A 25504-nucleotide genomic window follows, 5' to 3' on the forward strand; every position below is an offset into this window, starting at 1 on the left:
TTCCTATGCCATCTTCACTCGCTCGATATGCGCGCCGAGGATATGCGCGTTTCTTATAGCTGATCACACTTGCGGAATGGGATTCAAGAGTATGCGTACTGGTTGGTGAATGATCACGGGATACATGGCTGTGTGAATGAACGGAGCTGGAAGCCCGTCCGCGACGCGATGAATAAGAGTATGATCTTCGACGGGATTGGTGAGAATGGTAGTGCAAACTGGGTCGGGCCATATTGTGGTGCATACTGGAAACGGAGCTTGGAACAAATTCCGCTGAGGGCCCATCAAAAATATTGTTGTGATCGTCGTAACTTCCCAGCTGACTATCTCGTCGCTTCCGCCCAGGCCGTGCATTCTCAGATGAGCGGGACTGCTGTACCCATTGTTCAGCTTCACGTATTTCACGCTCATCAAAAAAAGAAGCCGAGTGTGCAGAGGATGCATCCGTCATAGTGGAATCTCTGCGCTGCATATTATCCATGGCAGATATTGGTCTGCTACACGGCCTCTGGTCTTGCTCGTCAACGAGTTCCTGAGTTTCTGCTCGGCTCGAAGTGCCATTACCGGCCATGTTATCAAGACAATGGACCAATGAAAAATTGAGTGCGCAATGTCATTGACCCTTCTTTTGAATCACGTGTGAACATATTGGTAGGGGCCGATCGCAAATTGGCCTTTCTTGACGACGATGGCACAGCGATCGCGGCAGCTTCTTGCCGAAGTGTACACGCGCTTGATATCTGACCAAGCTTCTCTAAACGCGCTCCGAACTTCGAATAAGCCACTGCGTACATATGCCCATGAGCTTGCGGCTCTGACGTCGAAACCCGCGGCAGTTCTCGGGGAAACGGACGATGACGTGAAAAACACTGAACAATGGCTCGACCAAGTCGAAGGCATAAGCGGGGACCTGGGCTCTCTTGACAAAAAGCTTGAACCAATTACTTTTTTGAGCGGAAATGCTCCAACTGCTGCTGACTACTCGCTCTTTGCCTCATTATATGATGTAGTGTCGACAATGCCCCCAGCAACGCAACATGCGCATCCGTCGCTTGTGCGCTACTTTTCGCACATGTCACACCTGTCAGCTTCAACAAACGTGGAACCACCTTTCAAACCATTTGAGCCTGCTTATGAAGGTTTCCCAAAAATCGAACGTAAGGCCGAGCCGAAGAAGGAGAAGAAGGAGAAGAAAATGAAAGATGAAGGTGGCACGGCTGCAGAGGCCAGTGCACCTACACCATCTAAGAAGGATAAGAAGTCCAAGGACAAGGCAACAGGTGGCAGTGGACCTGGTTCTGGTGTTCCATCGGATTCTGGTCCTTTACCCAGTATGGTCGATCTTCGAGTTGGAAAGATTGTCAAAGTCGATCGGCATCCAGATGCTGATTCTTTGTATCTTGAGCAGGTTGATTTCGGTGAGGCGGATGGGCCTCGTACCATTCTCTCTGGACTTGTGAACTTTGTTCCCATTGAGGAAATGCGTGATCGATGGGTTGTGGGTGTGTGCAACTTGAAGCCAGTGTCGATGCGTGGAATCAAGAGTTTCGGGATGATTTTGTGTGCTACGGCAAAAGAAGGCAAAGAAGGTGGCGTCCAGCCAGTTGCTCCTCCCGCAGGCAGCGAGTTGGGTGACCGCGTTTATGTCGAGGGCTACGAGGGTATGGAGCCACTCGAGCAGATGAACCCGAAGAAAAAGGTCTTCGAGGCCATCCAGCCTAACTACCAAACGACCGATGCTAAGGAATGTGTTTGGTTTGGCTCCCTGCCGAATGGCCCAGCTGATGAAAAGGCCCCTCGCCGTCTGTGCACATCTCGTGGCATTTGCACGGCGCCATTCGCTGGCGCTACTTTATCTTAGTGGAAGTTAGCGCCTCTTTCATGGCTTGCAGATGGTGTTCTTACTGGGTCGTTACATTCTCTTTGATGCAAGTCGAGCTTCTACAACTTTAGCCTTGTGATGTAGCTAGGATTTGCGCCTTGACCAGATGTGTCCTTATGCTCGTTAGATATTCCGAACGCGTGCCTTTCTCCACCAACCCGCACGCTATGCACGTGCACAGACTACACACGTCAGTCTCATATCCCGTACAACCATCTATTCATGAGTGGCTTGGAAGATCTTCGAGCCAAGTACGAGGCTGCCGGGCAGTCACATGTTTTTACATACTGGGACCAACTTTCAGCTGATGAGAAAGCGGCCTTCGAAAGGCAACTTCGCGGCATCGATCCTGCGCGTCTGAATGCCATGGTGAAGCAAGCGTTAGACGCCGATGAGGCCGCACGACACGAGCAGAATGCCAAAGTAGAACCACCACCAACTGAGAGCCAAGTTTCTACTGTTGGAGATGAAGCGAAGTCAAATTACTTTTACGAGATTGGCATGAAAGCGATTGCCGCAGGTCAAGTCGGTGTGCTCCTCCTCGCTGGTGGTCAAGGCACCCGTCTTGGCTCGTCCGCTCCCAAGGGCTGCTATAACATCCAGCTTCCTAGCGGAAAGAGCCTTTTCCAAATCCAAGCAGAGAGGATTGCAAAGTTGCAGGAACTTGCGGCCATTTACGGACGTAAGACTAGCGTTGTGGTGCCATGGTACATCATGACCTCGGGTCCCACACGCGAACCGACAGAGTCATTTTTCCGCGAGCATGGGTTCTTTGGCCTTGACCCGGCTAATGTTGTATTCTTCGAACAGGGCACTCTGCCATGCATTTCGAATGAAGGTAAAATTATGCTGGATGAACGCGGCAAGGTCGCTACAGCACCGGACGGAAATGGTGGGTTGTATGCCGCACTTCGTGTCCCCGTGAAAGATGGCGAACCATCTGTTCTTGACGACCTGCAGCGCCGCGGAATCAAGTACTTGCACGCATACGGTGTGGATAACTGCCTTGTGAAGGTTGGTGACCCTGTCTTTATGGGTGTGTGTGTGGATAAGAATGTCGCAACCGGTGTGAAGGTGGTGAAGAAAACGGACCCAGCTGAGTCGGTCGGTGTTGTGGCGCGCAAAAATGGCGCTTTCAGTGTGGTAGAATACTCCGAGATTCCCCCCTCTTTGAGTGAGGCGCGTGATTCCAATGGAGAGCTTCTTTTCCGTGCCGCCAACATTGCCAATCACTTTTACACAACAGACTTTCTTATGAAAGATGTACCAGCCTTTGAATCTAAAATGGCGTATCACATTGCCCGAAAGAAAATTCCATCGATTGATCTCTCATCGGGTGAGCGTGTGAAGCCATCGACACCGAACGGCATTAAAATGGAGCTCTTTATTTTCGACGTTTTCCCATTCTGTGCCGACCTAGCAATCCATGAAGTTGAGCGCAAAGAAGAATTCAGTCCACTCAAGAATGCCAGCGGTACTGCCTCTGACAACCCAGAGACTTCGCGTCGCGATTTGCTTGCACAACAGCGCCGCTGGCTTGAAAAGGCTGGTGCGACTGTCACTAGTGGGGCAGACGTCGAACTGAGTCCAAAGGTAACGTACGGGGGCGAGGGTCTGCAGAACGTCGCTGGTCGTACATTTGATCAAACTAAGAACATCGAGTCGCTCTAAGGGGTATTTGTTCGTGTGTATGCATGACGCACGTTGTTGTCTCAGTATCTCCACCGTATACACGCACAAACATCTTTTCTTGCTTGACCTATGTTCGATGTGTAGAATCTCGTAGGGCCTGCCATGCGGGCGACTCTAATCGTAATGGCAGTTCGGCATCACGGGCAAATTCCTCGACATGGGCTGCGAGTGACCTTATGTCCGCTGACAGCTGCGCATATACCCGTTTGTCTGAGGCAGCTTCGTCGGATGCTAAGCCTGGTGTGCCTCGCTTAAGTCGGCGCAAGGACTCGAGATTACGAGTGATTGTATCAATTGCCGTTGTGTACCTTGAGAACACATGGTCAAGTACGTCATCAATCCATGCTACCGTTTGTTCCATCGGAAGCCTTCGTATGGGAGATTGTGAATCACCAACAAATACCTGCCGAAGAGGCAGTACGATCATGGGGATAAATATGCTGGGCTCTGTGCTAGCTTGGGTTTCTAGTGCCCCGCGTGAGAATGCGCGGTACTGTGAATTTGCCGCGCGAACATGACGAAGTGGCTCGGTACATCGTTTTCGCAGTATTTGCAGCATAAAAGCCGAGACACCCGGTAATGTATAATTATATGCACCAAGTGATTCTTCCATTGCTTCTCTAATGACTTTGAGCATATCATCAGCGTCTTCTTTTAATCCTTTAGCATCTCGAACAAGTTTCGGCGAAATGTAAGCGTCAAAAACAGCCCGCACACGCTCCTCAAACAAGCGGATATCTGCTAGAAAGCCCACAGCATTACGCAGTGCGTTGACTTCGTCATTTGACAAGCCATTGTTGTTCGGTGCAGTGGATGCGGCTGTGTGTGAGGGTATTTCAATATCAAGCTCACTAACCGACAACGATGTAATTTGGCCTTTGAGCCACGAGCGGTATCGACAAAGCACATGCAAACTTAAGCGCCATTCACGCGCGCTCAAGGTCGGGAAATGCCGCGTCATGTACCAAGGTGCAGCAAATGTGCGCAGAAGACTGCGAAAGCCAGGATGAGAAAACTCCGTCGATATCTTCTGTGGTTCAGTCTCACATGATGGCACATCCCGTGTGCTTGTAAATTGCAGATCTTGTTCTAGCGACGTCACAAGCTCACGCGCGCGTAACTGAAAAAATGCCGAAAAAGCCCAGCGGCGCTGTAATGCCACTGTCTTGGGATGTGCACGAAATGCTTTGGCTGCACGGGGCGAAGGCGCAAGTGACTCAAGCTCATCTAGAAACGCCTGTGTGATGGTATAATTGAGATAAAATTCATCTGCATTTCCAATGAAGAAAAGCTGTGATCCGCGCGACTGCTCGATTGCCGTCGAGACTTTCTCCCACCATAAATGATTAAATGCGTCCATCATACTCCCACCCACACGCTCGGTCGCGTCAAATATATCAGTCGTTTCTTTTGTAGCATCCAAGAGTGCATTGTATGTTCTTATCAGCTCAGACGTTGATTTTGATATTATTGGTTTGTCCCAACTGAGATGCGTGAGAGTCTCAAGCTGTACTGGCTCATTTGCATCAAATGGAAAATACAACTTTGAATGCGTGTGTTCAGGTGGCGCGAAACAACCCTCGATCTTGGGCTCAATGTCATGCGCGGATATGCGGCGGAGCATAGCCTCCACAGCTGATTCACCAAGCTCACAGCTTAATCGGAGCGCAAGAATGAGCGATTCACATGCCTGCTCTTTTGGCTGCTCAAATGATTGTTCATGTAGCAATCTTGTGTGATCAAAAAGCCGCGAGTATATTTTCTTGAGGAAAGGTTCCAATCGTAACAAGTTCCCACACGCCTTTTCCCTGTCGACGGTACCTAACAAATGCTGGAGCCACGTGTACCGCTGGTATGCATATGTCATGCTCTGAAACAGCGTCAGAGGATGAGTCTTTATTCCTGCTTCGAATGTTTGCTCGAAATCATCTTGCTCATCGACGTCGAACCCAGCCAGTTCGTCGAGGGTCATGCGTCCTAATGGAACCATGTGATCAGATTCCTCATTGGTCGTTATACCCAAAAGGTGCCCTAGATCATGAACAGTCCGATCAATATCCAAAAGCATGTTTAGGTAGCGTCGTTCGTGAATGTTTGCCTCCTCTTCGTGTCCAAGTGACTCAATATCTATTTCGGTTTGTCTCATCGTAGCAAGCATGGATTCAAGAGCCATCTGCACTTCTGAAAGCCCGTCTTTGTTACTCAACTCAATAATTCCATCGGTTTCCCTTTGAAGCATGGTTGAAAGTGATACAAAGTCTCGATACTTTTCATTTATTATCAGCACGAGATTCTCTTGGAGTGTTTGCCTGTACGTCCGAAGCTCTTTGACAATCGCATGCACATCCTGCCCTATTGTGCGAGAGCACAAAAATGCGTCCACATCGAATGTTCTTTTCTCAATTGGCGATAAAAGTGGCATTCCTTGCCCGAGGGGCTGCGGCATTGCCAGCTCAGGCACCTCAAACTCGATATCGTCTTTGTCCATGATGACGGCGGAAGATGGTCCAAACGCACTTGCGATTCATCACGTGGCCATTTATTTCAGGTACTCCAAGTGTCAGGATTTTGCTTCAACATATTGAGTGACATACCAGAATCTCCGCTTGCCGCCATTCGACTATGAGCTATCGATGTTGGGACCCTTCGAGGGCGATCTCGGTACCCAATTAGGCATAAATACATCCGTGCATGGATCAACGCGACCAAGGACATGCAAAGCAAATCCAAACAAGCGGTGCTCGATCCAGTACTGCCAAAAGTGTCGCCAAGGACCCACCACGCTCCACCGCATCATGGATCTGTACAAAAAATAGTTAGGCTTGTCATACGCCACAACGAGATTAGGATTCACGTAAATGCGGGGTCGGTATGGTCTTGCGATGCGGTGCATATCTAGACTACTCAACAGCGACTCTGACGAGAAACACAGATCGCTGTTCCGAAAAGTCAGTGGCACGGTCGCAGGTACATCCAATGAATCTGCTCGGAATATTGGAGGGGGATTCAGTGTTAGGGCGGATGTAAGAAACGGCATAGTTTCATTGGGTGATATCGTTGTATTTGAAAACCAGCGTGCGTCGAAAGCAGTCAAACCATTCCAACATGCATTTACAGGAACCGGAAGGCCAGCTTGAACAGCTTTCTGATCTTGTTCTGCTTTAAAATACGGCCAAAAGGGACGAGTCGTTTTTCCATCCGCATCTCGCATGACCCAACTGGGGTAAGCACATCTATACGTACGTATCGTAAAAGCCAAGCCAGCAGTAGTCCATTGCACATGCCTGATCGAATTGACCACCTTCTGTGTTAAGAAGCTGATGGACAGTACTAGACTCAAATAAGATGTCATTGATCCAAATTACCTTTTCAAATGGAATCCCATCAAGCTTTCCATGAAGTTCATCATTTAATGGTGCCATAGCCAAATTCCGGTAAGCGGATAAACGCTCAATGCGATTTTTTCGTGATTCTTGCTCAGATCGTTTAGCTGTGACAATCTTCGTACGAACGCCTAATTTTCGAAGGTTTCCATCTAGTTTATGAAGCAGTGTAGGTGTAAGATCTTTTGAGTCGTTTTCATATATGGACACATATACATTAGACGGCCCGAGTTCTTTGGTGAGCTGGACGAGAGAATGCGAATAATGAGGCAAAATAGCTTCAGAATTATGCAACAGAGAAGCAATGTAATATTTGGAATGGGTGTTAGGTTGATGCGGATATGAAGGGCGTGTCGAAAAGCAGTCTGCTAGCAAACAAGCAATGACATAAGTACATATGCCGCCAGTTATAAGTAACCTTTTTTTTTGATCAGTGCGACCATGCCGTAAGCGTAAAATAGCCGTTGTGAAAATCGCGGGTGCAGTAAAGCAAATGCATACAACATATATATATAGAGAAGAGGGAACGTAAAAGTGTATGCTCATATAGGCAAACAAAGCCACGGATATCCTTGCAATGACCAAATCCGACTTTTCCCGAATGCGCAACCATTTAAGAAACTTCAAGATTGTATACTTCCATGGAACTGAAGCTCTGTATTCTATCGCTTCTTCATCGCTCAGCATCAATTGCTCATGAGGTGCTATTCGGACCCGGTTTTGATAACTTTCAGCACGCATTTCTAAAAGACGTGCCTGTGACATCTTAATGACGAGGATGTTATCAATCTGTGTCGAATAGAAACTCTTCCACCTCCACCTATTGTGAATATGAACTTACGCGGTCGCTTAGCGCTCATGGCCTAGGGTCGTAAGACCGCGAATTTTGACCAAGCGCTATGAACCGAGTTGATGCGCGCAATCTTTTCTATCCATAATACAAAAGGCATCGTCAATTTTATTGGGAGAGCTTATTTGGTATCTTCATGCTTTGGCAGCCCAAACTAGTGCTTTTCGCTGTTGTCGTCTGTACAACTGGAGTCCAACATTCGTGTTGAAGATGGGGCTTGTGAATACATGACATATCTTACTGTACATGAAAACTATGTCAGATAGGAAGTACAAGTTGGGCTTTGTCAGTGTCCATATATACTCAATATCGGGTGGTGACCATCAAATAGACTTTGGGTTCCTTAATGACACTCGGAGTATAAATGAGGCAATCCAACTCACAAAAGTTTCATATAGAATTTACGCATAGGTCATATATTTAAATACAGTCAGGTCCGATCAACCCACTTGTAGTGTCGCTCAGAAGCGAATCAGGTCTGGTACGATGTGATCGAGTGATTACGCTCAGTGCGAATCTTAGATCAACTCCTTTTCACTCTAATCGGGGTTAACCACAAACCTGTTGCATTGCCTCGCAAGTACTTATCATTAGGGCCTTTAAATTCTGTGAACATCCCTCAGATTATTTCATATTAAACTTTTCGAACCACGTATCTAATCACTAACTCATCCCATTGTCCATTTCGCAATACATTGCCAAGAATGTTTACATAGCATGTCTTGTTGTAATGATAGACATGCAAAACCAAAGAGCTTAAGCTGATGCATTCCTTTCCCGTAGCTCATGAGCAGCTTGGATGTATGGTATGAGGGTTTGAAGATCATCGGCGTGTTGTAGGAAAGGATGACTCAACAGGTTGGTCGCATCTGGCCTTTTCTCGACGTCCACCTCTAGGCAGGTTGCTAAAAAGCTTTTGATTGTAGGCGAAAGCTTGTCGGGATTTTGTAATTTGGGCGTTCCATTTGTGGCGATCAAGTACAGGGCACGCAGGGGGTTTTCATTCAAGTATGGGGGCTCACCTTCAATCATTTCGATACACAGAATCCCCAAACTCCAAATATCAACGCGTGCACCGTATTCCTTGCGAGTAACAACCTCAGGGGCCATCCAATATGGTGTACCAACCATAGTGACTCGCTTAGACTGTGCTGGACTAAGCTGTGCGCAGAATCCGAAATCAGTAAGTTTCACTTCCCCACGCATGCTCATTAGCACGTTATCACTTTTGATGTCGCGGTGGATCACACCATGAGCGTGCAAATGTCGAAGGCCTGTCAAACATTCACGAGCAATGGCAGCGATTTGTCCCTCACTTAAAATGCTGTGCAACACAATATCAGTGAGGGGCCCGCCCTCCATGAATTCCATAACAACCCACAATTCGTCTTGACGCAAGAAAGCACTAAGAAAATTAACAATATTTGGATGTCTTGATTGGCACATGACTTCAATTTCATTTACAATCAAGTCCTTCTTCGGCTGTTGCGCTAGCACCATTTGCTTGATGGCAACAAGCTGGTTTGATACAATACTGCGTGCTGTAAAAACGCCACCAGATGCCCCTTGTCCAATCTTGTGCAAGTCGCGAAATAGTAGTTTGGGATCGCCTGGCATACATATCGCTCGTATTCGGGCATACACTTCAGCATCTGATGCTTTGGTCCGCTGCGTCCGGCGTCGTGGGACTACGGCGCCACCTAACGGTGGCCGAAGATCAGCATCTTTTCCAGGCATGGTTTGGAGCGCCTTTTGGGAGTGTGAGCGAACGAGTATCTCTGCCTTTCCAGGAAACGGGTTTGACGTGTAAGGCCGAGACGTGATACCTTCAACATGCGGTTCCGTCAGCGACCCTTTATTCGAATTGAGCAACTCGGGCGGACGGAATGTTGGTGCATGAGCAGGTGGTGTTGGAAGTGGGCGTTTCGAGGGCGTGGATGGTGTGGACGGTGCTTGAGGTTGTAGATAGGGACCGGTCGCACCTGTTTCAATACCGTAAGCATCTGAGAGCCACTCCTCGCTATCTTCCGAATCATCAATATTAGCACCAAATTTGGACCAGACATTATCATTTTCGTCACCAGGAGGGCGTTCCTGGGCTGCATCTTGATAAAAGGCGACAATATCCATGACAGTTTGCGGGTTTTGTTCCTGCTCTTGCAATGTAATCCCGGACTGTTGGAGGAGAGACTGCCACTCTTTTGGTAAACCAAAAAACTCACCCGTTGATGCATTGAATCCAACATGAGTTAAATGTACAGGATCATATGGCGTTGAGATATCTGGCCGTTTCGGTGTGCCAAATGCATCACTCATAGAGTTGACCAGGCCATCAATCATGCTTTTGATCGATCGTGGTGTTCCTGACCCACTAACTTCACTCATTCGCACATTTCCTTGACCTTCAAGCGACGTTCTACGTGAATTGGAACCCAAAAGTGAGCGGTTTGATTTTGATTTCGATAGCATGTGCGGTTGTGGCAATCCTTGATGAACTCCATCCGTCTGCATTCGATGTGACTCTGTACAATTCGATGGGCGCATCCAGTACGTATCAACACTCTGTGAGCGAGTATGAGAATTCCAACGTGATGATGATGATGGTGATGAAGCCGGCTCAATGAGTGACTGCATGTTGGGTGGCGGCGACCACATGCTGACCTGGTCGTTGACGACGGTGTGTGGAAGCGTTGGCTGTTTCATCGGACGAGAGTTGGATCCAGGATGTACTTGCATGTTTGAGAATAATGGAGGGTTGTGAGATTGATATACACCGGCAGGCAACTTGGGGGGCGTTTGAGGCGCATTACCGGGGGGGTTAGGTGCTTGACGTCTTGGAGTGAATCGATCCAAGTCTGTTCCTCCAGGCTGTGCAACAAAGGCGCCCTCTGAGCCCCGTAACTGCATCAGGCGCAAATGATCCAGCATTTGTGGATGCATTGATATGCTTTGTTCCAAAGGCAAAGGTGCGTTGCCATTCCTGTCAGCAGCCATGCTCGCGTTGGCAAGTGTTGTTGTCGTCGCGGTGACTTCAGTGGGTGATGGTCTCTCACGTGCTAGAAGTGGAGGTGTACATGTTGAGTTTGGGAAATTTGCTGCTATGAGAATGCCGAGACACCTAAAGCGTAGGACTAAAACAGAGGCTTGAACTGGGGCGGTTAGGTGGATGGGCGGTGCAACATAGCAACGTGAACGTACGATTTTTCTTGGCGCCTCAACAGGCTGGGTTGCAGGAAGTTCGTCTGCATCTTGGCTCCTGTATGTAGGTATATCTTGAACATTTAGCTCGGAAGATTCATTTTGCTCTTCAGGAGAAAGAGCCTGCCGTTCTATAGCTGTATTGACTGGTGCAAAAGAAGTTATCCCGGAATTCGAACGCCCAAGTGCATAGGAGCGTGTCTCTTGCGTACCGTGAGTCGACAGAAGAGAGTCCGTTTTGGGTCTGATAGGCAGCAAATCGTCATCGTCACTTTGGCTCTCGCTTGCTTTTATATCACGCCTTGGCAGTGTTTTCAAGTACGTCTCTCGCGCTTCCATGTTCCCAGTTGCTGGTATCCTTGTCACGGCTGACGATGTCATAACATTAGCGGATGTTACGGTTTGGCCCGCATCCCGCTGTGGGGGCTGAGTACGCATTCTTGGACGATCAGTAGATGGCGCAGAGCGTTTCCTGGCTACCGGCGCTTGCGTCGGCTCACTAGCTGTAGCCAGAATAAAGTCACCTTTTAAATCGCCGCGCGCATCTATATGAAGAAACAGAGGATCGCCTCCCTGTGCAAACTCTAGGCGGATGTGAGTACTTAAGACTTCAGCAGCAGAAATAGCAGCACGAAATTCCCACAACGAAAAATATATGTTCGTCTCTTGATCCACATTATACTCTTTTAAGTCGTCTGGACAAATACGCACTTCACTCTGGATCGAATGGCGGACTGTTTGTTGTTAAGCGTATGCATACGTACGTTGTCCATCTAATGGGCCATCCACACAACACCTCATAGCACATGACAATCGTGTACAGTGCAAGGAACATTCTCCAGATTTTCCCATACTGAAGAAGTGTTCTGTCCAGTCGCGAGCTAGTGACGGTTGGACAGTCAAGGTATATGGCGACGACATTTCAACTGCAGGAAAGAGACAGGCTCGGTCCTCATAAGTAAGTTTGTGCTTCTTCTGGATTCCGAGATGACAATCTAATAAAAAACAAAGGCGCATTGTAGCCTCACTTTCGTCAAGCGACACGGTACATCGATGAATCTTGCTTCTTGAATGAAGAATACTGAGAAGTGTCTAGCGTTAGGTAACTATGCTCAAAAGCACAAGCAACATACCTTCACATGAAGGTAGCATTCAAACAATGCAGAATGATTTGGTACTAATGTTTCGAAAAATGATGCGTCTAATACAAACAGGCCGTACGCAGAACCTGCTGCATTTACAGCTGATAAATGGACTTGTGGCGTGAAAGGGGCGCGCGACGTATCGGATTCATCGACAAGTTGAGGATCTCGCTGGTACACAGTCATCCAGCAGTACTCATGAATCCTATTTAAGCATTGCAGAATGCGTGCGAGGTCTTTCGTCAGACAGTTCTGGAATACATACCACGGACCCTTTCGCTTGTGAAGACGATTTCCATTCACCAATTGACTGTACAGCGCGTGTTACGAAGTGCTACAATGTGGAGTTGACAAATGAGGTTCCGGCGCGACAGATGAAACATTGAAATCTTGATGACTCATCCCTGCACACAGTGATGTAGGAATTATGGCTGGCGGTGATAAGGCTTATCGAGTACTAAGCTTCCTTGGTATCTTCGAATTTAACGGCGGCGTATCAGTTGCACACAGTATGGCGGAGCAATTGAAATCAGCTTTCGTTTTAAAGAATCAAAGTGTGCGTATAAGTGCTTGCTCTTACACATACAGAATCAAGCGGCATTTTTAACGTTCTTGACCGCAGGTTTTCCAGCGAAGGACGATACGCCTGAACTGCTCATGGCGCTGGAACGGGGTGGCGCTGATGTTATTGAGCTTGGCATGCCATTCTCCGACCCTCAGGCAGATGGGCCAGCGATTCAGGAGAGTAACCGTATTGCTTTGCAGCAAGGTGTAGATTATGCCATGTGCTTGAAATATATCAAGGAGGCACGGTCGAGAGGGCTAAAAGTACCTGTGGTGTTAATGGGCTATTATAACCCGATCATGGCTTATGGTGAAGAACGCGCAGTTCACGATGCAAAATCGGCGGGTGCCAATGGTTTCATCCTGGTGGATCTTTTGCCCGAGGAGGCTGGTACCTTCTTGAACGCTTGTCGCAGGGAAAAAATGGCATTTGTGCCACTCATTGCACCAACCACCGATGTTAACCGGATTCGCTACTTATCTTCACTCGCTGATGCATTTATATATGTGGTATCGCGTCTTGGTACGACTGGTGTATCGGCCTCTGTATCAAGCTCGTTGGGCGAGCTCATGTCTAGAATCCGCTCGGCGACAGACTCACCACTCGCTGTAGGCTTTGGCGTTTCAACACGGGAGCACTTTATCGAGGTTGGTGCTCTCTCGGAGGGTGTTGTCATCGGAAGCAAACTTGTTCAATGTCTGAAGGAATCGGAGGCTACCACCGAAGCACGTGCGAAAGCGGCTTTCGAGTTCTGCGATGGCATCACTGGAAAAAGTCAGGGCGGCCTGCCACGCGCCAAGCCCCTTGTTGTTAAGCCACCAATGAGCACCCATGTTGCACCCGCGAGTAGTGTTGCGAAAGAAGCCCGATTCGGTGATTTTGGTGGTCAGTTCATCCCTGAGGCGCTCGTCCAGTGCCATCGGGAACTAGAGCAAGCGTACAATGCTGTCCGCACAGACCCTACTTTTTGGAAGGAGTACCGCGATCAGTTCAACTATATTGGGCGACCTAGTGAACTGTATTTGGCGAAACGCCTGTCAGAATGGGCTGGCGGTGCTCAAATCTGGCTGAAACGTGAAGATTTGAACCATACAGGAAGCCACAAGATCAACAATGCTATCGGACAGGTCCTGCTCGCTAAGAGACTAGGAAAGACTCGCATTATCGCAGAAACTGGTGCTGGTCAGCATGGTGTGGCTACTGCTACGGCGTGTGCCAAATTCGGCCTGGAGTGTGTTGTGTACATGGGTGCTGAGGATGTTCGACGTCAATCGTTGAATGCGTTCCGCATCCGTATGCTGGGAGCTAAGCTCATCGCTGTTGAGAGTGGGAGCAAGACGCTCAAGGATGCGATCAATGAAGCAAATCGCGACTGGGTATCGAACATTCACAATACGCACTATCTTGTTGGCTCAGCAATTGGACCACATCCATTCCCCACTCTTGTGCGTGATTTGCAATCAGTCATTGGAGAAGAGACAAAAAAGCAACTGCAGGAACAAGCAGGCTGTCTCCCAAATGCCGTTCTTGCGTGTGTCGGTGGTGGCAGCAATGCCATTGGCATGTTCCATCCATTCGTTAATGACGAATCTGTACGCCTCATTGGCGTTGAAGCTGGTGGTCAGGGTGTCGATACTCCGTATCATTCGGCTACCTTGGCCGCTGGCAAGGTTGGAGTATTGCATGGCGTACGAACGTACCTGCTGCAGGATAAAGATGGTCAAGTAATCGAGACGCACTCGATCAGCGCTGGACTTGACTATCCGGGTGTAGGTCCTGAGCATGCGTATCTAAAAGACAAGGGACGTGCGGAGTATATGGTGGCAACTGATTCGCAAGCACTGCTAGGCTTTAAATGGCTTACTGAACAAGAGGGCATTATACCTGCACTTGAAACGAGTCACGCACTGTATCAGGCAGTAATGCTGGCCAAAACCATGCAGCCTGAGCAGCACATTGTCGTGAGTCTGAGTGGCCGTGGCGATAAGGACGTTGAGCAAGTGGCCGATGGACTCAGTAAACAAGGCTGGGGCGATGCTATTGAGTGGTCTTTACCTTCCTTGATACACAAGTAAGATGTAAGTAGATATTGGAATGCAATCGTTTTGTTCACTATAGTCCAACATGATGGGCGCAAAGCCAGAATTTTTTATGTGGATGGACCATTGTTTCCATCAAGCATTTGAAGCAGAGCACCATGGCGTGCAGGACCACCAGCTTTGTATATGAGGTAGTCGCGCAACGGGTCACGTAGACTTGGCTGCTTTCTTACGAGCTCGAGCAGCTGAGGAGCTGGGAGCTGCAGCATGGCTCCGAACGATGTGGGGGCTGGCAAATTCGCGCACAAAGCAAAACCATCCCAGAGACGGGGCTCCTTCCCAATTTCTTTTTGCACAAGACGCGAAAGCAACGACGTCGAGACGTACGAACCCAAGGTTCGGAACGACTTGGTCGCCATGATTGCTGTGCGCATGAACAACATTGGCAAAGGATTTTCGTCCACGAGCCGATTCAGCACAGCTGTCAGGACATCGCTGCGGAATACCTCGCTCATTGAAAAGCAAAGCTGTACAGCCAAGAGCGACGCCTTTAGCCCAATCTGTTTTTCGTGTACATGCAGCAAAACCAACAGCTCAACAGGCGTCAGACTCGCTGTCGTCGTAGGCTGCTTACTTGCCGTTTCAGCACCGGCTGCCTGCATGGCTGGGGCCACGAGCGTTTGAAATAGATGATGCACAGCAACTTTGTGCTCTTCTGACCCATCTGCGAGCACTGACACAACGCGTGGCAAAGCATGCATCATAGCGTCGCGATCCAGCTGAGGAACAAGCGGTAACAGATACTCCACGGACAGGTCGCGAGTCTCAACCAAGTCACGTACAAGCTCGGCAAGAGCGCGAGTGTGGCCTTTGTCAGTAAGAATGCGCAGGATCGCAACGACCAGTGTGTCAGCGCCCTCCGGATATGCGCGCAAAACATCGAGTAATGCCGTGCTGTTTGGTCCGACAGAACGAGCGACAGGCGTAACATGTTTTTGCATGGCCGCCTGAACAGGAGCCGGCACATGCGGGTATATTCGCACAACTTCGGCGAAGAAGCTTGGCTGTTTCACACTCAACACAAGCGCAAGCTCAATGAGACGCAACACATCTTGTTCACTTAATCCGAGTGGGTCTGCTGCCGTTTCATCCGCCTCTTCAGCCTCTACACTGGTATCCTGAGCCTCCTCTTGAGTCTCATTGGCACGGGCTTCTTCAACCAACAGCTGGAGCGACTCGCGAGCAAATGACAGCACCACTTCTGCAAGAGGCCCTTTTTGCAACACCCATGTACGTGCCGTCACAATAGCACGTCCACGAACGAGTCGCTCGCTATGACGTGTTAGCTGCAAAACTTTGTGACACACCGGCACACGGAGAGGGGGCCTTGCAGCGCTCACATCGCGGAGCAGTGAAAATCCCTCACCAATTGTACTTCGATCCAGACATAGTTCATACAAACGATCCAGGACCACGAGAGGGACTTGCGGCAATTCACGCAAGAACGTGCCAAGAGCAATGTCATCGATGTTGGGTGAACTAAGCTGCGTATCCAACATCTTATCGAGACACATGAGATAATGCTCAGACTGAGCACCCTGTTTCTGGCGCAGTCTGTCACAGGCCCATTCCTCCATAAGCCATTGAAGTGCAATACCGCGACGAGCACTAAAGTCCTGACTTACAAAGTCCAAAAGTAGTGCACGCACTTTATCAGCCTGAGCCTGGAGTTCAGGCGGTGGTGTCGCATTAGTTCCATACATATCGAGTCCACGGGTCGCCAGGCGCACGACCAACTTGATCCACAATGCGGCATGACCTTCGGAGGCCCGCTCTAGGGCTTGAGGTGGCACGAGCTGACTGCCAGACTCACAGATTCGTGTTACTGAGTCAATAATAAGCGCCTGCGCTTCGCGTTGCTCCAGGCGTGCAGGCTCAGGCAACTCAAAATGCTCTAAGCTAGCTAGTGGTGCTGTGTCCTCTGCCTCCAATCCTCCCGATCCAGCGTCAGAGGTGATAGCTGTGCCAGGAGTCGTGACGGCGGCGCCCGCAGCTGACGCAGGAACCACAGGAACGTCCTCATCACCCACATCCATCTTCAGTGGATCCACAGGTTCCGTAGGCGCAGCTGGCGACACAGCACTCACAAACGAAGCGATTGCAGTCTTCAGTCGCTTTTCGGGCACGCTTTGCAAGCCCGCGATGATAGCATCAACTACTTGCTCCAACGGTAGTCGCGCAATATCATGGGCCGTAAGTCCTGCAGGCCGACGAGGATCAGTGGGAGTCGAGGCGCGACTACGTTTGGAGGCCATCACGCCGTCCGAATCTTTGAGGGCTTCGCGTTTCCGTGACAAGCCATCTCGTTGTGCTGCTTGAGCCTCGCGCAAGGCCACATCCATACGTTGTTTCTGCCGCTCAAGAGCATGCGTGAGCTGCGTCGTTTGCGGCTCCACAGATCCATGTTGAAGGAAATGCACCATCGCGAGTCGGACAGTATTTTCTACACTGCGGATGTGTACAGGTGCAAGGGATGTCAACGCAGACGGAGTCCAGCTCACGAATGCTTCAATCACTACCTTGTTCAATTTGGAGCGCAGACGTGCAAGTCGCGTAAGCACTTGTGTTACGCCCATGACAAGACTGGGAGCTTTGCATGTGTAGAGGAGTGCCACAAGCTTTGTAAACACCTGATCAGCTTCACCTTCAAGCGTCGCTGTCTGCAGGAAAGGATGGTCAGGAGGTACAGCATTCAGGTTGATTTCTGCGCGGTTTTGAAGCTAAACGTGTGCGTTAGTACTCATTGTCAGAGTGTACAGGCAGCGTTACCGCAGTGACAAGTCACACGCCTGGTGTGCACAGCTCACTCAGCAAACACCAAATTTATACGTTACATACCCTCGGATCACCATCTGGTCTTGTTTGAACTTGAATGAGACGTTGGCATGCTTTCGCTGCTCCAATGCGCGCACCTAACGCCCCACCGTCAAGCGTCAGTTGAATACGCTCCTTGATAGCAGTGACAATCTGCCAGAGATGGTGTGAAACAGGTGAACGATCCTGGTTCACATAGAGAAACACTCGTGGGTACACAGAGGCAAAGCACTCACACGCCAGCTTTGCATACGTAGCCATAGGATCGGCAAGGAGCACCATAATTGCTGCCGGGACGTGTAGGGTTACTGCGGCAATGTAAGTGAACTGTCCATTTCTTATATATATATATATATATACGTACATCTTTCACGAACATCTGCGCCGACAATTCGTCTGCCAAAAAGCAGATCAACGACCTCGGCAAGGCGATGAATACCATCCGGCATACGTAGGTCAACATGGTACATGCCACCAGTGGCCTGGGTCAGCGCGCCACACAGCGACTGGATAGGATCAACCGTCGCCATGGTGACGCCTGTGTACAGTCAGGCCAACAAAACTAGTGCTCGAGCAGAGCACTATAGTCGAGGACGCGTTTTTTTTCTGCGCTGCCGGAACGACAAACCGACAAACTGGAATAGGATGTGACTGCGATGGCGGAGGCGCTCAAGACGATGATGATGTAAAACCACGTGGCATGGCCCGTTGTGCGCGCGACGCTTGATCTGAGTTGGTTGGTCAATGCCAGGAAGTGCCTCCCCAGCCCTCCATCCATCCATCCATCCGTCGCCTTGATTGTAAGAAGCGGAGCTCGACGTTATGGTGGCACAAAAGTCTCAAGGAATCCAGACACTCTTGGAGGCTGAAAAAGAGGCGACTAAGATCGTCGATCAGGCTCGTTCATGTACGTGAAATGCTCTATCATTTGACGAGCGCGTGTGCATGGCACATGCAGATGCACACACACACACCTATGCTAGAACTCTTGATGCTAACTAATACTTTCAGACCGGACTAAGAAATTGAAGGAGGCTCAAACTGAGGCTGAAAAGGATATTTCAAAACTGAAGGAGAGAAAGGAACATGAGCTCGAAGAGTACAAGAAGAAGTTCGAAGGTACACAATCGTCCGCGCAAGATAAAATCGACCGTGAGACAAAGGAGCAACTGAAGGAAATCGAAAATGCCTTTAGCAAGAAGCATGCAGAGCTTATAAAGAAACTTTTGGAGCGTGTTGGCCAGGTTGACCCCAAGCCACACCGGAATTTGCACAAGATTGAGGCATAATTGTTATATATCTACATGGTATCTAAAGCGCCCCCATAGTCCGAAATCCACACTGCCCCACGAATACTTGCGAGACATATAATCCCACGAGCATCATCAACCGCAGACTCTGTCAGCATGTCAACGCGACTTGATGGCGGCGGCACTGTGGAGCTTGTTGTTGAAGTTGATGAGAAAGAATCCACACGAACTCGTCGTGGGCACGGCGCAGAAGCGGTTGCAGATGGTGAGGCAGAACTAGGTGCCGAAGGAGGTACAGATGCTGGAGCCGAACCAGGACCCCAGTTTGACGAAGGTAGAGGTGGTGTAGGTGAAGTCAAACCTGCCGTGGGTGATGCTTGTGTTGTCACCAACGATGACAAAGGTACACGTGAAGCCAGCTTTTGATACCGACTTGAGGCGTATTCTGCATCAGGAACGACCATCTCAGGTGTCGGTCGAATAACACACAGCACATTGTCTTTTGAATAAGCCCGTGCTAGGCACATGGGTGGCACACCACCCAAGCTAGATGTAAGGAGGCCTCGTCGGCCTGATGCACCAATGGATGCTCCTACAAGTCGCTCATGCCGAATTTCAACGCATCGCAGCTGCTTGGGACACTGCTTCCAAGTTCCATGCTCCCATTGCCAATGTGTGAGACAAATTGGATCCACGCATAAGAATGCTAAAGGCAGCGGTAGATGCGCCGTCGGTCCCGTTCCAGGATCCGAGGTTGACGTTGATGTCGAGCACGAACGAGATTCTTGCGTGTCGGCAGCAAAATCGCTGAACGATATACTCAGAATTGGACGTTGCGATATCGTGTGGTCAGCCACAAGGTTCGCCTGGATCGTATTGTGTCGTTCATACACGAGTACAATGCCCAGTCGAGTAACAGCAAGAAGGTGCGTAGGCAGCAGCTTTAAAGCCGCTATGGAGCCGCGCTCAGTAAGTTCCAATGCACAACGCTCACCAGTACGCCAGTCAAGTAAGTGGATCCTTCCCGTGTAAGCACCAACGGCAACAACATCGTCCAGAAGTGACACACATTGAGTTCCTCCCCATTCGGGAGGGTCAAGCGAAGCGCGGAGGTCCATGAAGCGGGGAGGCGCATCGATGTGCAGCTCGTAAAGCAGGCACGCAGACGAACTGTAGTACGAGCCGACAGCTATTTTTATTATACGCGTAGCTTCGTCAACTTGTGCATCAATAGATGCCACATCGCCACCGGTATCGACTTCCGCCACAAGAAACGCATTTGATGAGCGTCGGATATCAGTCTCTGGGTCAACAGACGTTACTGAGTCGTCATCGAGCACAGCATTTTCTTCTTGCGCATGTATAGAGAGGGTATCTTCTTCAAGCTCATCCGTGACGTCGACTGCGCTTGGTGAATGCCGCATAGCACGGTATAGATCCCATACACGCACAAATCCATCGACGGACCCAGTGATGACCCAGTATTCAGAATGTTTAGACCCGGGTATAAGCCTAATGCTGGTGATCCTGTTGACATGAGCACGAAATCGAATAACGCGCCGTGGAGTTGCGCCGTGTTCCTTCCATGCCTTCGAAACCTGGTCAGCAACAACCAGCGAGTATTCTAGCATTTTGGCTCGTTTGTTATTTGTTGCGCATGAGACCGGCAGGACTGGAATGCCTTGGTCTACGTATTGCAGTTGTAAAGCATGCCAGAGTGCGTACGATGTACCTGCTATGTACATAGCGCGCATCGTCTGCTTTGTTAGTGTGTCATTTTGGCGGGATACAACGCGTACGTACTTTCCGAACGCTCAAGATCTCAACTGGATCTAGCAAGCGGAAAATTAACACCCACACTTCAACGGGCATACGATACACTGCAGCTTGCGCCGCAGGGTGATGTACGCCCTGAGCCTGCACCATGTGAGCTGCCACTGAAGATGACGTGACGACCAATCTGGAAGGGTTGGCTACAGATGGCCCTTGCTCGACACGTAGTTCCTCCACGCGCCACCAGGCAATATATGACTTAAGGTCGTTCGCACCTGCAAGATATGAAGGTACACATTTTGCCGCGCTTATTCGAGCTCGCGACAGTCTAGCGCCCCACCTCCACAGGCGTCCCAGTCTTGGTACTTGCAAGAATATTACACGTTAAAAAAGCCGTGACTGATTAAGTGACTGTCGAGGGAAGAATCGACGTGGTCCAATGTCAAATGATAATGCGGCTCGTATTGCCCCATTAGACCTCGACGATGTGCGCCGGATTTCAGGTGCACAGGTGTTGCCAGATATGCGCGCGGCCGTTAAAGAACTCATTGAGAATGCCATGGACGCACAAGCCACGAACATCGAGGTCCGTTTTAAGGACTATGGCCTAACACTTATCGAAGTCTCTGACAACGGTACAGGTATTTCAAAAGAGAACTTTGATGCGCTGGGTAAACGGCATTGTACCTCGAAGCTGACATCTTTCGACGATCTCACGAGCGTTGAAACGTATGGCTTCCGTGGTGAGGCTTTAGCTTCCTTGTGCACGGTGGCTCGTGTGAAAATTATCACAGCGACACAGAGTGAGGCACCTATGGGGACTGTACTAGAATTTGATCACTTAGGAAATCTAACTTCCAGCGACAAGCGACAAGCACGGCAACGTGGCACAACCGTCATTCTTAGCGATCTTCTTGCAAGTCTGCCTGTTCGACGGCGCGAACTGGAAAAACATGTTAAACGTGAATACAATAAAGCACATACTATGCTGCAGGCGTACGCATTAATTAGCCAAAATATTCGCTGGGCATCGTCTATCCAGACGACGGTCAATGGCAAGCCACCTGTATCGCAGCTTATGCTTCGTTCGGCCACCGGACCGAATTATATTCAGATGAACATGGCCGCTCTTTTCGGGAAAAAGGCCGGTGCTGCAGTCCAATCATTCGATTTGAATGTGTCACTCGACGAACCAGCGCATTTCCATGGAGTCATGTCGAAGCCTACGATGGGCCAAGGCCGCAGTAGTGGCGATCGGCAATACTTCTATCTGAATGGGCGTCCGTGGAACTGTCCAAAACTCGCACAGATATGCAATCAGGTCTACAAAATGTTTAATTCGACGCAGTACCCATGTGTCGTCGCCAACCTAGTCATTGGCACGCATACCTATGATGTCAATGTGAGTCCCGACAAGCGCACGTTGTACGTCCACCAAGAGGCCGCTTTGTTCGACCGGATTCGCGAAGCTCTGGAAGTTACATTTAATCCAAGTCATGGCGTTTTTACTGTCAAGTACCCTGTAATATCATCTCCCGCCGTGTCCGAGAAACACGACCGTGAAATCGAGCTACCCTGCAAGTCGCCAAACACGTCAGAAACTCCTCGTGAACTAGCAAGTCCCTCTAGGTCATTAGAAATCGAACAAGGAGCTACCAAATCATCAGTTATACCAGAAACAATCTCTATTTATGATGCCTCATGGGCGGCGCCACCGTCGTCGTCAACATCTGGAATGCACGTGCCTGCAGCTTCGACAGCATCGCCATCGTCAGGTGAAAGCTCTATGCAGTCCCAGTTCCGCCGTGCAGTAGCTAATTTTGCTCGGAAACGTCCTTCTACGATACGTGCATTAGAGTATGAAGAAGCAGATGCAGAAAATGACGAAGAGCATGCCTGGACTGACGAGGACCATGACCATCATGATGATGTTGAACAAATGGCTACTTTGAGTCACGGGTCGTCAGTTCGCAACCAGCTTTTTTCTCAAAGCACGGTACAGCCGCCGGAAGAGCAGCGGGAAGGCGACTGCGATCAGAGAATTCATACACCTAGTCAAGAGAGCTCGATCTCTGAGGAGAGCGTGATGAATGAGGCTCTGAGCCAACAAGACCGATTGGGTCAGGACTTGTCGGATAAGTCACCTTCTACCCATCGTGCTCGAAAACGAAATAAAATACATGCTTTAGAATCATCGAATTCAGAAGTTCTGTTTTTTGACAACCAAAATGATGAATCTATGCCTAACACCGAGGTCCATGGCCTACAACAAGGAACATGCCATGCATCAACACCTCTATCCGTCGGCGACACTGATATTGCAACAGGCGAGCTTGCTAGAAGCCATGAAACTGTCACGCGAGGCACGTTGAAGGAGGCTCGGGACCAGGCATGCTTGAATGCACAGGCTTCAACAAATGTATTTCAAATTGAGAAGCCACAAATACAAGTGGATCATGAGCCTGTGGCTGTTTTGTCGTATGATCTTGCAGCTTTACGCCATCGATGGACTGCTGCTTCTGTATCAGCTGCACCTACACCTATGCTGGGCGCAGACATCGAACAAACAAATGAAAACGCTGCGGCTGTAATGGAGCGCGTTATACCCAAAAAGGATTTCTACACAATGCGTGTCGTAGGTCAGTTCAATTTGGGCTTTATTATCGCGCGGCGCGACACGCCATGTATGGACGACTTGTTCATCATTGATCAACACGCTGCCGATGAAAAGCACAATTTCGAAGATTTGGAACGACACACAAAAATTTACAGTCAACCACTCGTTGTGCCACAACGCATTGAGCTAGCGCCTACTGACGAGCTTGTGGCGCATGAGCATCGTGAATGGCTGTCTAAGAATGGCTTTGACATTGATTTGGACGAAAATGCTCCACCTGGATCGCGTGTTCGTTTACTTTCCAAACCCGTAAGCAAGGGAACAGTATTCAATGTACAAGGTTCGTGGGTTGGGTGACTCCTGCGGCAATCTAAACTGACTCACAGATTTCGAGGATTTATTGTCCCAACTACGTGACACACCTGTCGGTCAAATGGCCCGCGTGCGCTGTGGTAAAGTATATGACATGCTAGCGAGTCGTGCATGTCGGAAAAGCATCATGGTAGGCTCAGCACTGAGTATGCGGACAATGCGTCAAGTCATACATAATATGGGCGACACAGATCAGCCATGGAACTGTCCACATGGCCGCCCAACTATGCGTCACTTGACAACATTACACGTGCAGCATGTGCCTCGTCCGATTGCATGGTCAGTCTTGCCTCTTTTGTAATGCAGACCCATAATCATCCTCTATCCAAAAAAATGGTGCATCTCACACACCAACACGGACGTGAGGTATTGTTAGTGAAGGACAATAGACATGAGCGGTATTTTCTTTTAGACTCACGCGGCCATTTCATGTGGAGGTCGAATACACATGGGGACCGTTATCTCATGCGTTGGAAACCCAAATGGGCCAATTGCCCATGCAGGCTTTCGACGTAACGTGCAGCAAGACGATCGGGTCGTCAGGCACGACTAGTTAACATGAGTGATGATGGCGTTTCACTGGCATGGAACGCTGTAGTTCATGCTGGAGAAGTGCTGGAAAGGCTTAAGGATGCGATGTTCATTGTCGAAGAGCTGCGGCAGTCACATGCTGACATTTGGGATGCGCATACAGATGCAAGTCCAGGTCGGTTGCTCCTTGCCCTGGACGATGCGCGTGATCGACTTGTACATGCGCGCGATAGGGCAGAGGACGCTGCCAACATGCCCGTCGCTTCGCAAGAATCATCGCAACTTTCTCGTACTCGTGCATCTCTGCATTCCGAATTTGTTCGTGTGCATGCCGATGCTCTAGATCTCGAGCTGAGACTCGAAAGTGATCGCGCCTTGCTTGTTTTGTATGATGCATGTTTGCAATTTGAACGGCATATGAATCATCTGGAAGCAGCTGTGGGTCGCAACAGTGATACGCCAGATGCGAAAAGCACACTCCAAGCAAAAAAGCAGCACATTATTCCTGCATGTGAACGTTTACTCGTGACGATCCGAAGTAGTCGTTCTATAAGCAGTCAACTGCCTGTGCAAGCACGCCTAGACTGCATCGAATCACGATGGGCTTCACTCCGGCAGCAGTGTGATAACGTGGATGTGAATGAGACTGCTGAACGTATGAATGCGAATCTGAGTGTGAGTCCGCCAAGTGGCAAGAGACGCGCTATTGAGCAGGAGGATACGCGGAAACGACGCTGGTCACTAGGGACACCTAGTCGCCTTCCACGCACCCCGGTCAACAAAATAGGCTCACGTATACCAGGGTCTATACAACGGATCCGTTGCAATGAACAGGGTCTATGCCGATTCGCCCCCCATGTCTGCAGAGGGGCCGCGATGGACCGGCGTGTTGGCTAGTGGCTCCAGAACTTCAGGTGTCTCAATTAGCATGAGGCAACATTGACACCTTCTTCGCCTAGCATAGCAAACGAGGGGCGTGCCAAATCTGCGCTGGAACATCATCGCCCACCATCGTCGCAAGGCAGACGACTTCGACGTCGAGAATCCATGCTCCCGAGACTCTCGCGAGATTCTTCGTCAGCATCGTCCTCCTTACTCTCTACGCCATATGCTCATTCTGTACCTAGAGTACCGCCGATCCCTGCTTCATATGTGACGTCACCTGGTTTGGATCGTAGTCGCTCACGACTTCGAGCGCATCCATCAACGCCCATCTTATCAACGCATGCAAATATGGATCGCTCTCCTACGGCAGGAAGAACAACACCACATTCAACAGGACGTACAACACCGGGCCATGCGACTCATACTGGTCGCACGACACCTGGTCGAGCCA

The 25504-nt window shown here is 49.6% G+C and overlaps 12 protein-coding genes across 12 annotated transcripts; 6 read left to right on the forward strand and 6 right to left on the reverse strand.

Moving 5' to 3' along the window:
- Window positions 1-688: 688 nt before the first annotated feature.
- MGL_0006 (uncharacterized protein) lies at window positions 689-1861 on the forward strand (the record flags this gene model as incomplete). Its single annotated transcript, XM_001732179.1, has 1 exon — window positions 689-1861. One exon carries the CDS (start codon window positions 689-691, stop codon window positions 1859-1861), a length of 1173 nt encoding a protein of 390 aa, XP_001732231.1.
- Window positions 1862-2104: 243 nt separating this feature from the next.
- MGL_0007 (uncharacterized protein) lies at window positions 2105-3553 on the forward strand (the record flags this gene model as incomplete). Its single annotated transcript, XM_001732180.1, has 1 exon — window positions 2105-3553. One exon carries the CDS (start codon window positions 2105-2107, stop codon window positions 3551-3553), a length of 1449 nt encoding a protein of 482 aa, XP_001732232.1.
- Window positions 3554-3641: 88 nt separating this feature from the next.
- Window positions 3642-6062, reverse strand: MGL_0008 (uncharacterized protein; the record flags this gene model as incomplete). The annotated part of the gene is made up of 1 exon (XM_001732181.1): window positions 3642-6062. The coding sequence occupies one exon, from the start codon at window positions 6060-6062 to the stop codon at window positions 3642-3644; it is 2421 nt and encodes an 806-aa protein (XP_001732233.1).
- A 132-nt stretch (window positions 6063-6194) lies between these two features.
- Window positions 6195-7722, reverse strand: MGL_0009 (uncharacterized protein; the record flags this gene model as incomplete). Its single annotated transcript, XM_001732182.1, has 2 exons — window positions 6195-6792; window positions 6818-7722. 2 exons carry the CDS (start codon window positions 7720-7722, stop codon window positions 6195-6197), a joined length of 1503 nt encoding a protein of 500 aa, XP_001732234.1.
- Window positions 7723-8563: 841 nt separating this feature from the next.
- On the reverse strand, window positions 8564-10747 carry MGL_0010 (uncharacterized protein; the record flags this gene model as incomplete). The annotated part of the gene is made up of 1 exon (XM_001732183.1): window positions 8564-10747. One exon carries the CDS (start codon window positions 10745-10747, stop codon window positions 8564-8566), a length of 2184 nt encoding a protein of 727 aa, XP_001732235.1.
- Window positions 10748-10938: 191 nt separating this feature from the next.
- On the reverse strand, window positions 10939-12748 carry MGL_0011 (uncharacterized protein; the record flags this gene model as incomplete). Its single annotated transcript, XM_001732184.1, has 7 exons — window positions 10939-10956; window positions 11006-11151; window positions 11218-11739; window positions 11770-12097; window positions 12139-12318; window positions 12413-12457; window positions 12734-12748. 7 exons carry the CDS (start codon window positions 12746-12748, stop codon window positions 10939-10941), a joined length of 1254 nt encoding a protein of 417 aa, XP_001732236.1.
- Window positions 12749-12804: 56 nt separating this feature from the next.
- Window positions 12805-14787, forward strand: MGL_0012 (uncharacterized protein; the record flags this gene model as incomplete). The annotated part of the gene is made up of 1 exon (XM_001732185.1): window positions 12805-14787. One exon carries the CDS (start codon window positions 12805-12807, stop codon window positions 14785-14787), a length of 1983 nt encoding a protein of 660 aa, XP_001732237.1.
- A 74-nt stretch (window positions 14788-14861) lies between these two features.
- MGL_0013 (uncharacterized protein) lies at window positions 14862-17886 on the reverse strand (the record flags this gene model as incomplete). The annotated part of the gene is made up of 2 exons (XM_001732186.1): window positions 14862-17531; window positions 17650-17886. The coding sequence occupies 2 exons, from the start codon at window positions 17884-17886 to the stop codon at window positions 14862-14864; spliced, it is 2907 nt and encodes a 968-aa protein (XP_001732238.1).
- Window positions 17887-18447: 561 nt separating this feature from the next.
- On the forward strand, window positions 18448-18914 carry MGL_0014 (uncharacterized protein; the record flags this gene model as incomplete). The annotated part of the gene is made up of 2 exons (XM_001732187.1): window positions 18448-18532; window positions 18637-18914. 2 exons carry the CDS (start codon window positions 18448-18450, stop codon window positions 18912-18914), a joined length of 363 nt encoding a protein of 120 aa, XP_001732239.1.
- Window positions 18915-18925: 11 nt separating this feature from the next.
- MGL_0015 (uncharacterized protein) lies at window positions 18926-20506 on the reverse strand (the record flags this gene model as incomplete). Its single annotated transcript, XM_001732188.1, has 1 exon — window positions 18926-20506. One exon carries the CDS (start codon window positions 20504-20506, stop codon window positions 18926-18928), a length of 1581 nt encoding a protein of 526 aa, XP_001732240.1.
- Window positions 20507-21087: 581 nt separating this feature from the next.
- Window positions 21088-23622, forward strand: MGL_0016 (uncharacterized protein; the record flags this gene model as incomplete). Its single annotated transcript, XM_001732189.1, has 1 exon — window positions 21088-23622. One exon carries the CDS (start codon window positions 21088-21090, stop codon window positions 23620-23622), a length of 2535 nt encoding a protein of 844 aa, XP_001732241.1.
- Window positions 23623-24195: 573 nt separating this feature from the next.
- Window positions 24196-25065, forward strand: MGL_0017 (uncharacterized protein; the record flags this gene model as incomplete). The annotated part of the gene is made up of 1 exon (XM_001732190.1): window positions 24196-25065. The coding sequence occupies one exon, from the start codon at window positions 24196-24198 to the stop codon at window positions 25063-25065; it is 870 nt and encodes a 289-aa protein (XP_001732242.1).
- Window positions 25066-25504: the final 439 nt, after the last annotated feature.

The sequence above is a fragment of the Malassezia globosa genome (assembly GCF_000181695.2).
Source record: "Malassezia globosa CBS 7966 chromosome Unknown mgl_sf_1.1, whole genome shotgun sequence".
NCBI lineage: Eukaryota > Fungi > Basidiomycota > Malasseziomycetes > Malasseziales > Malasseziaceae > Malassezia > Malassezia globosa.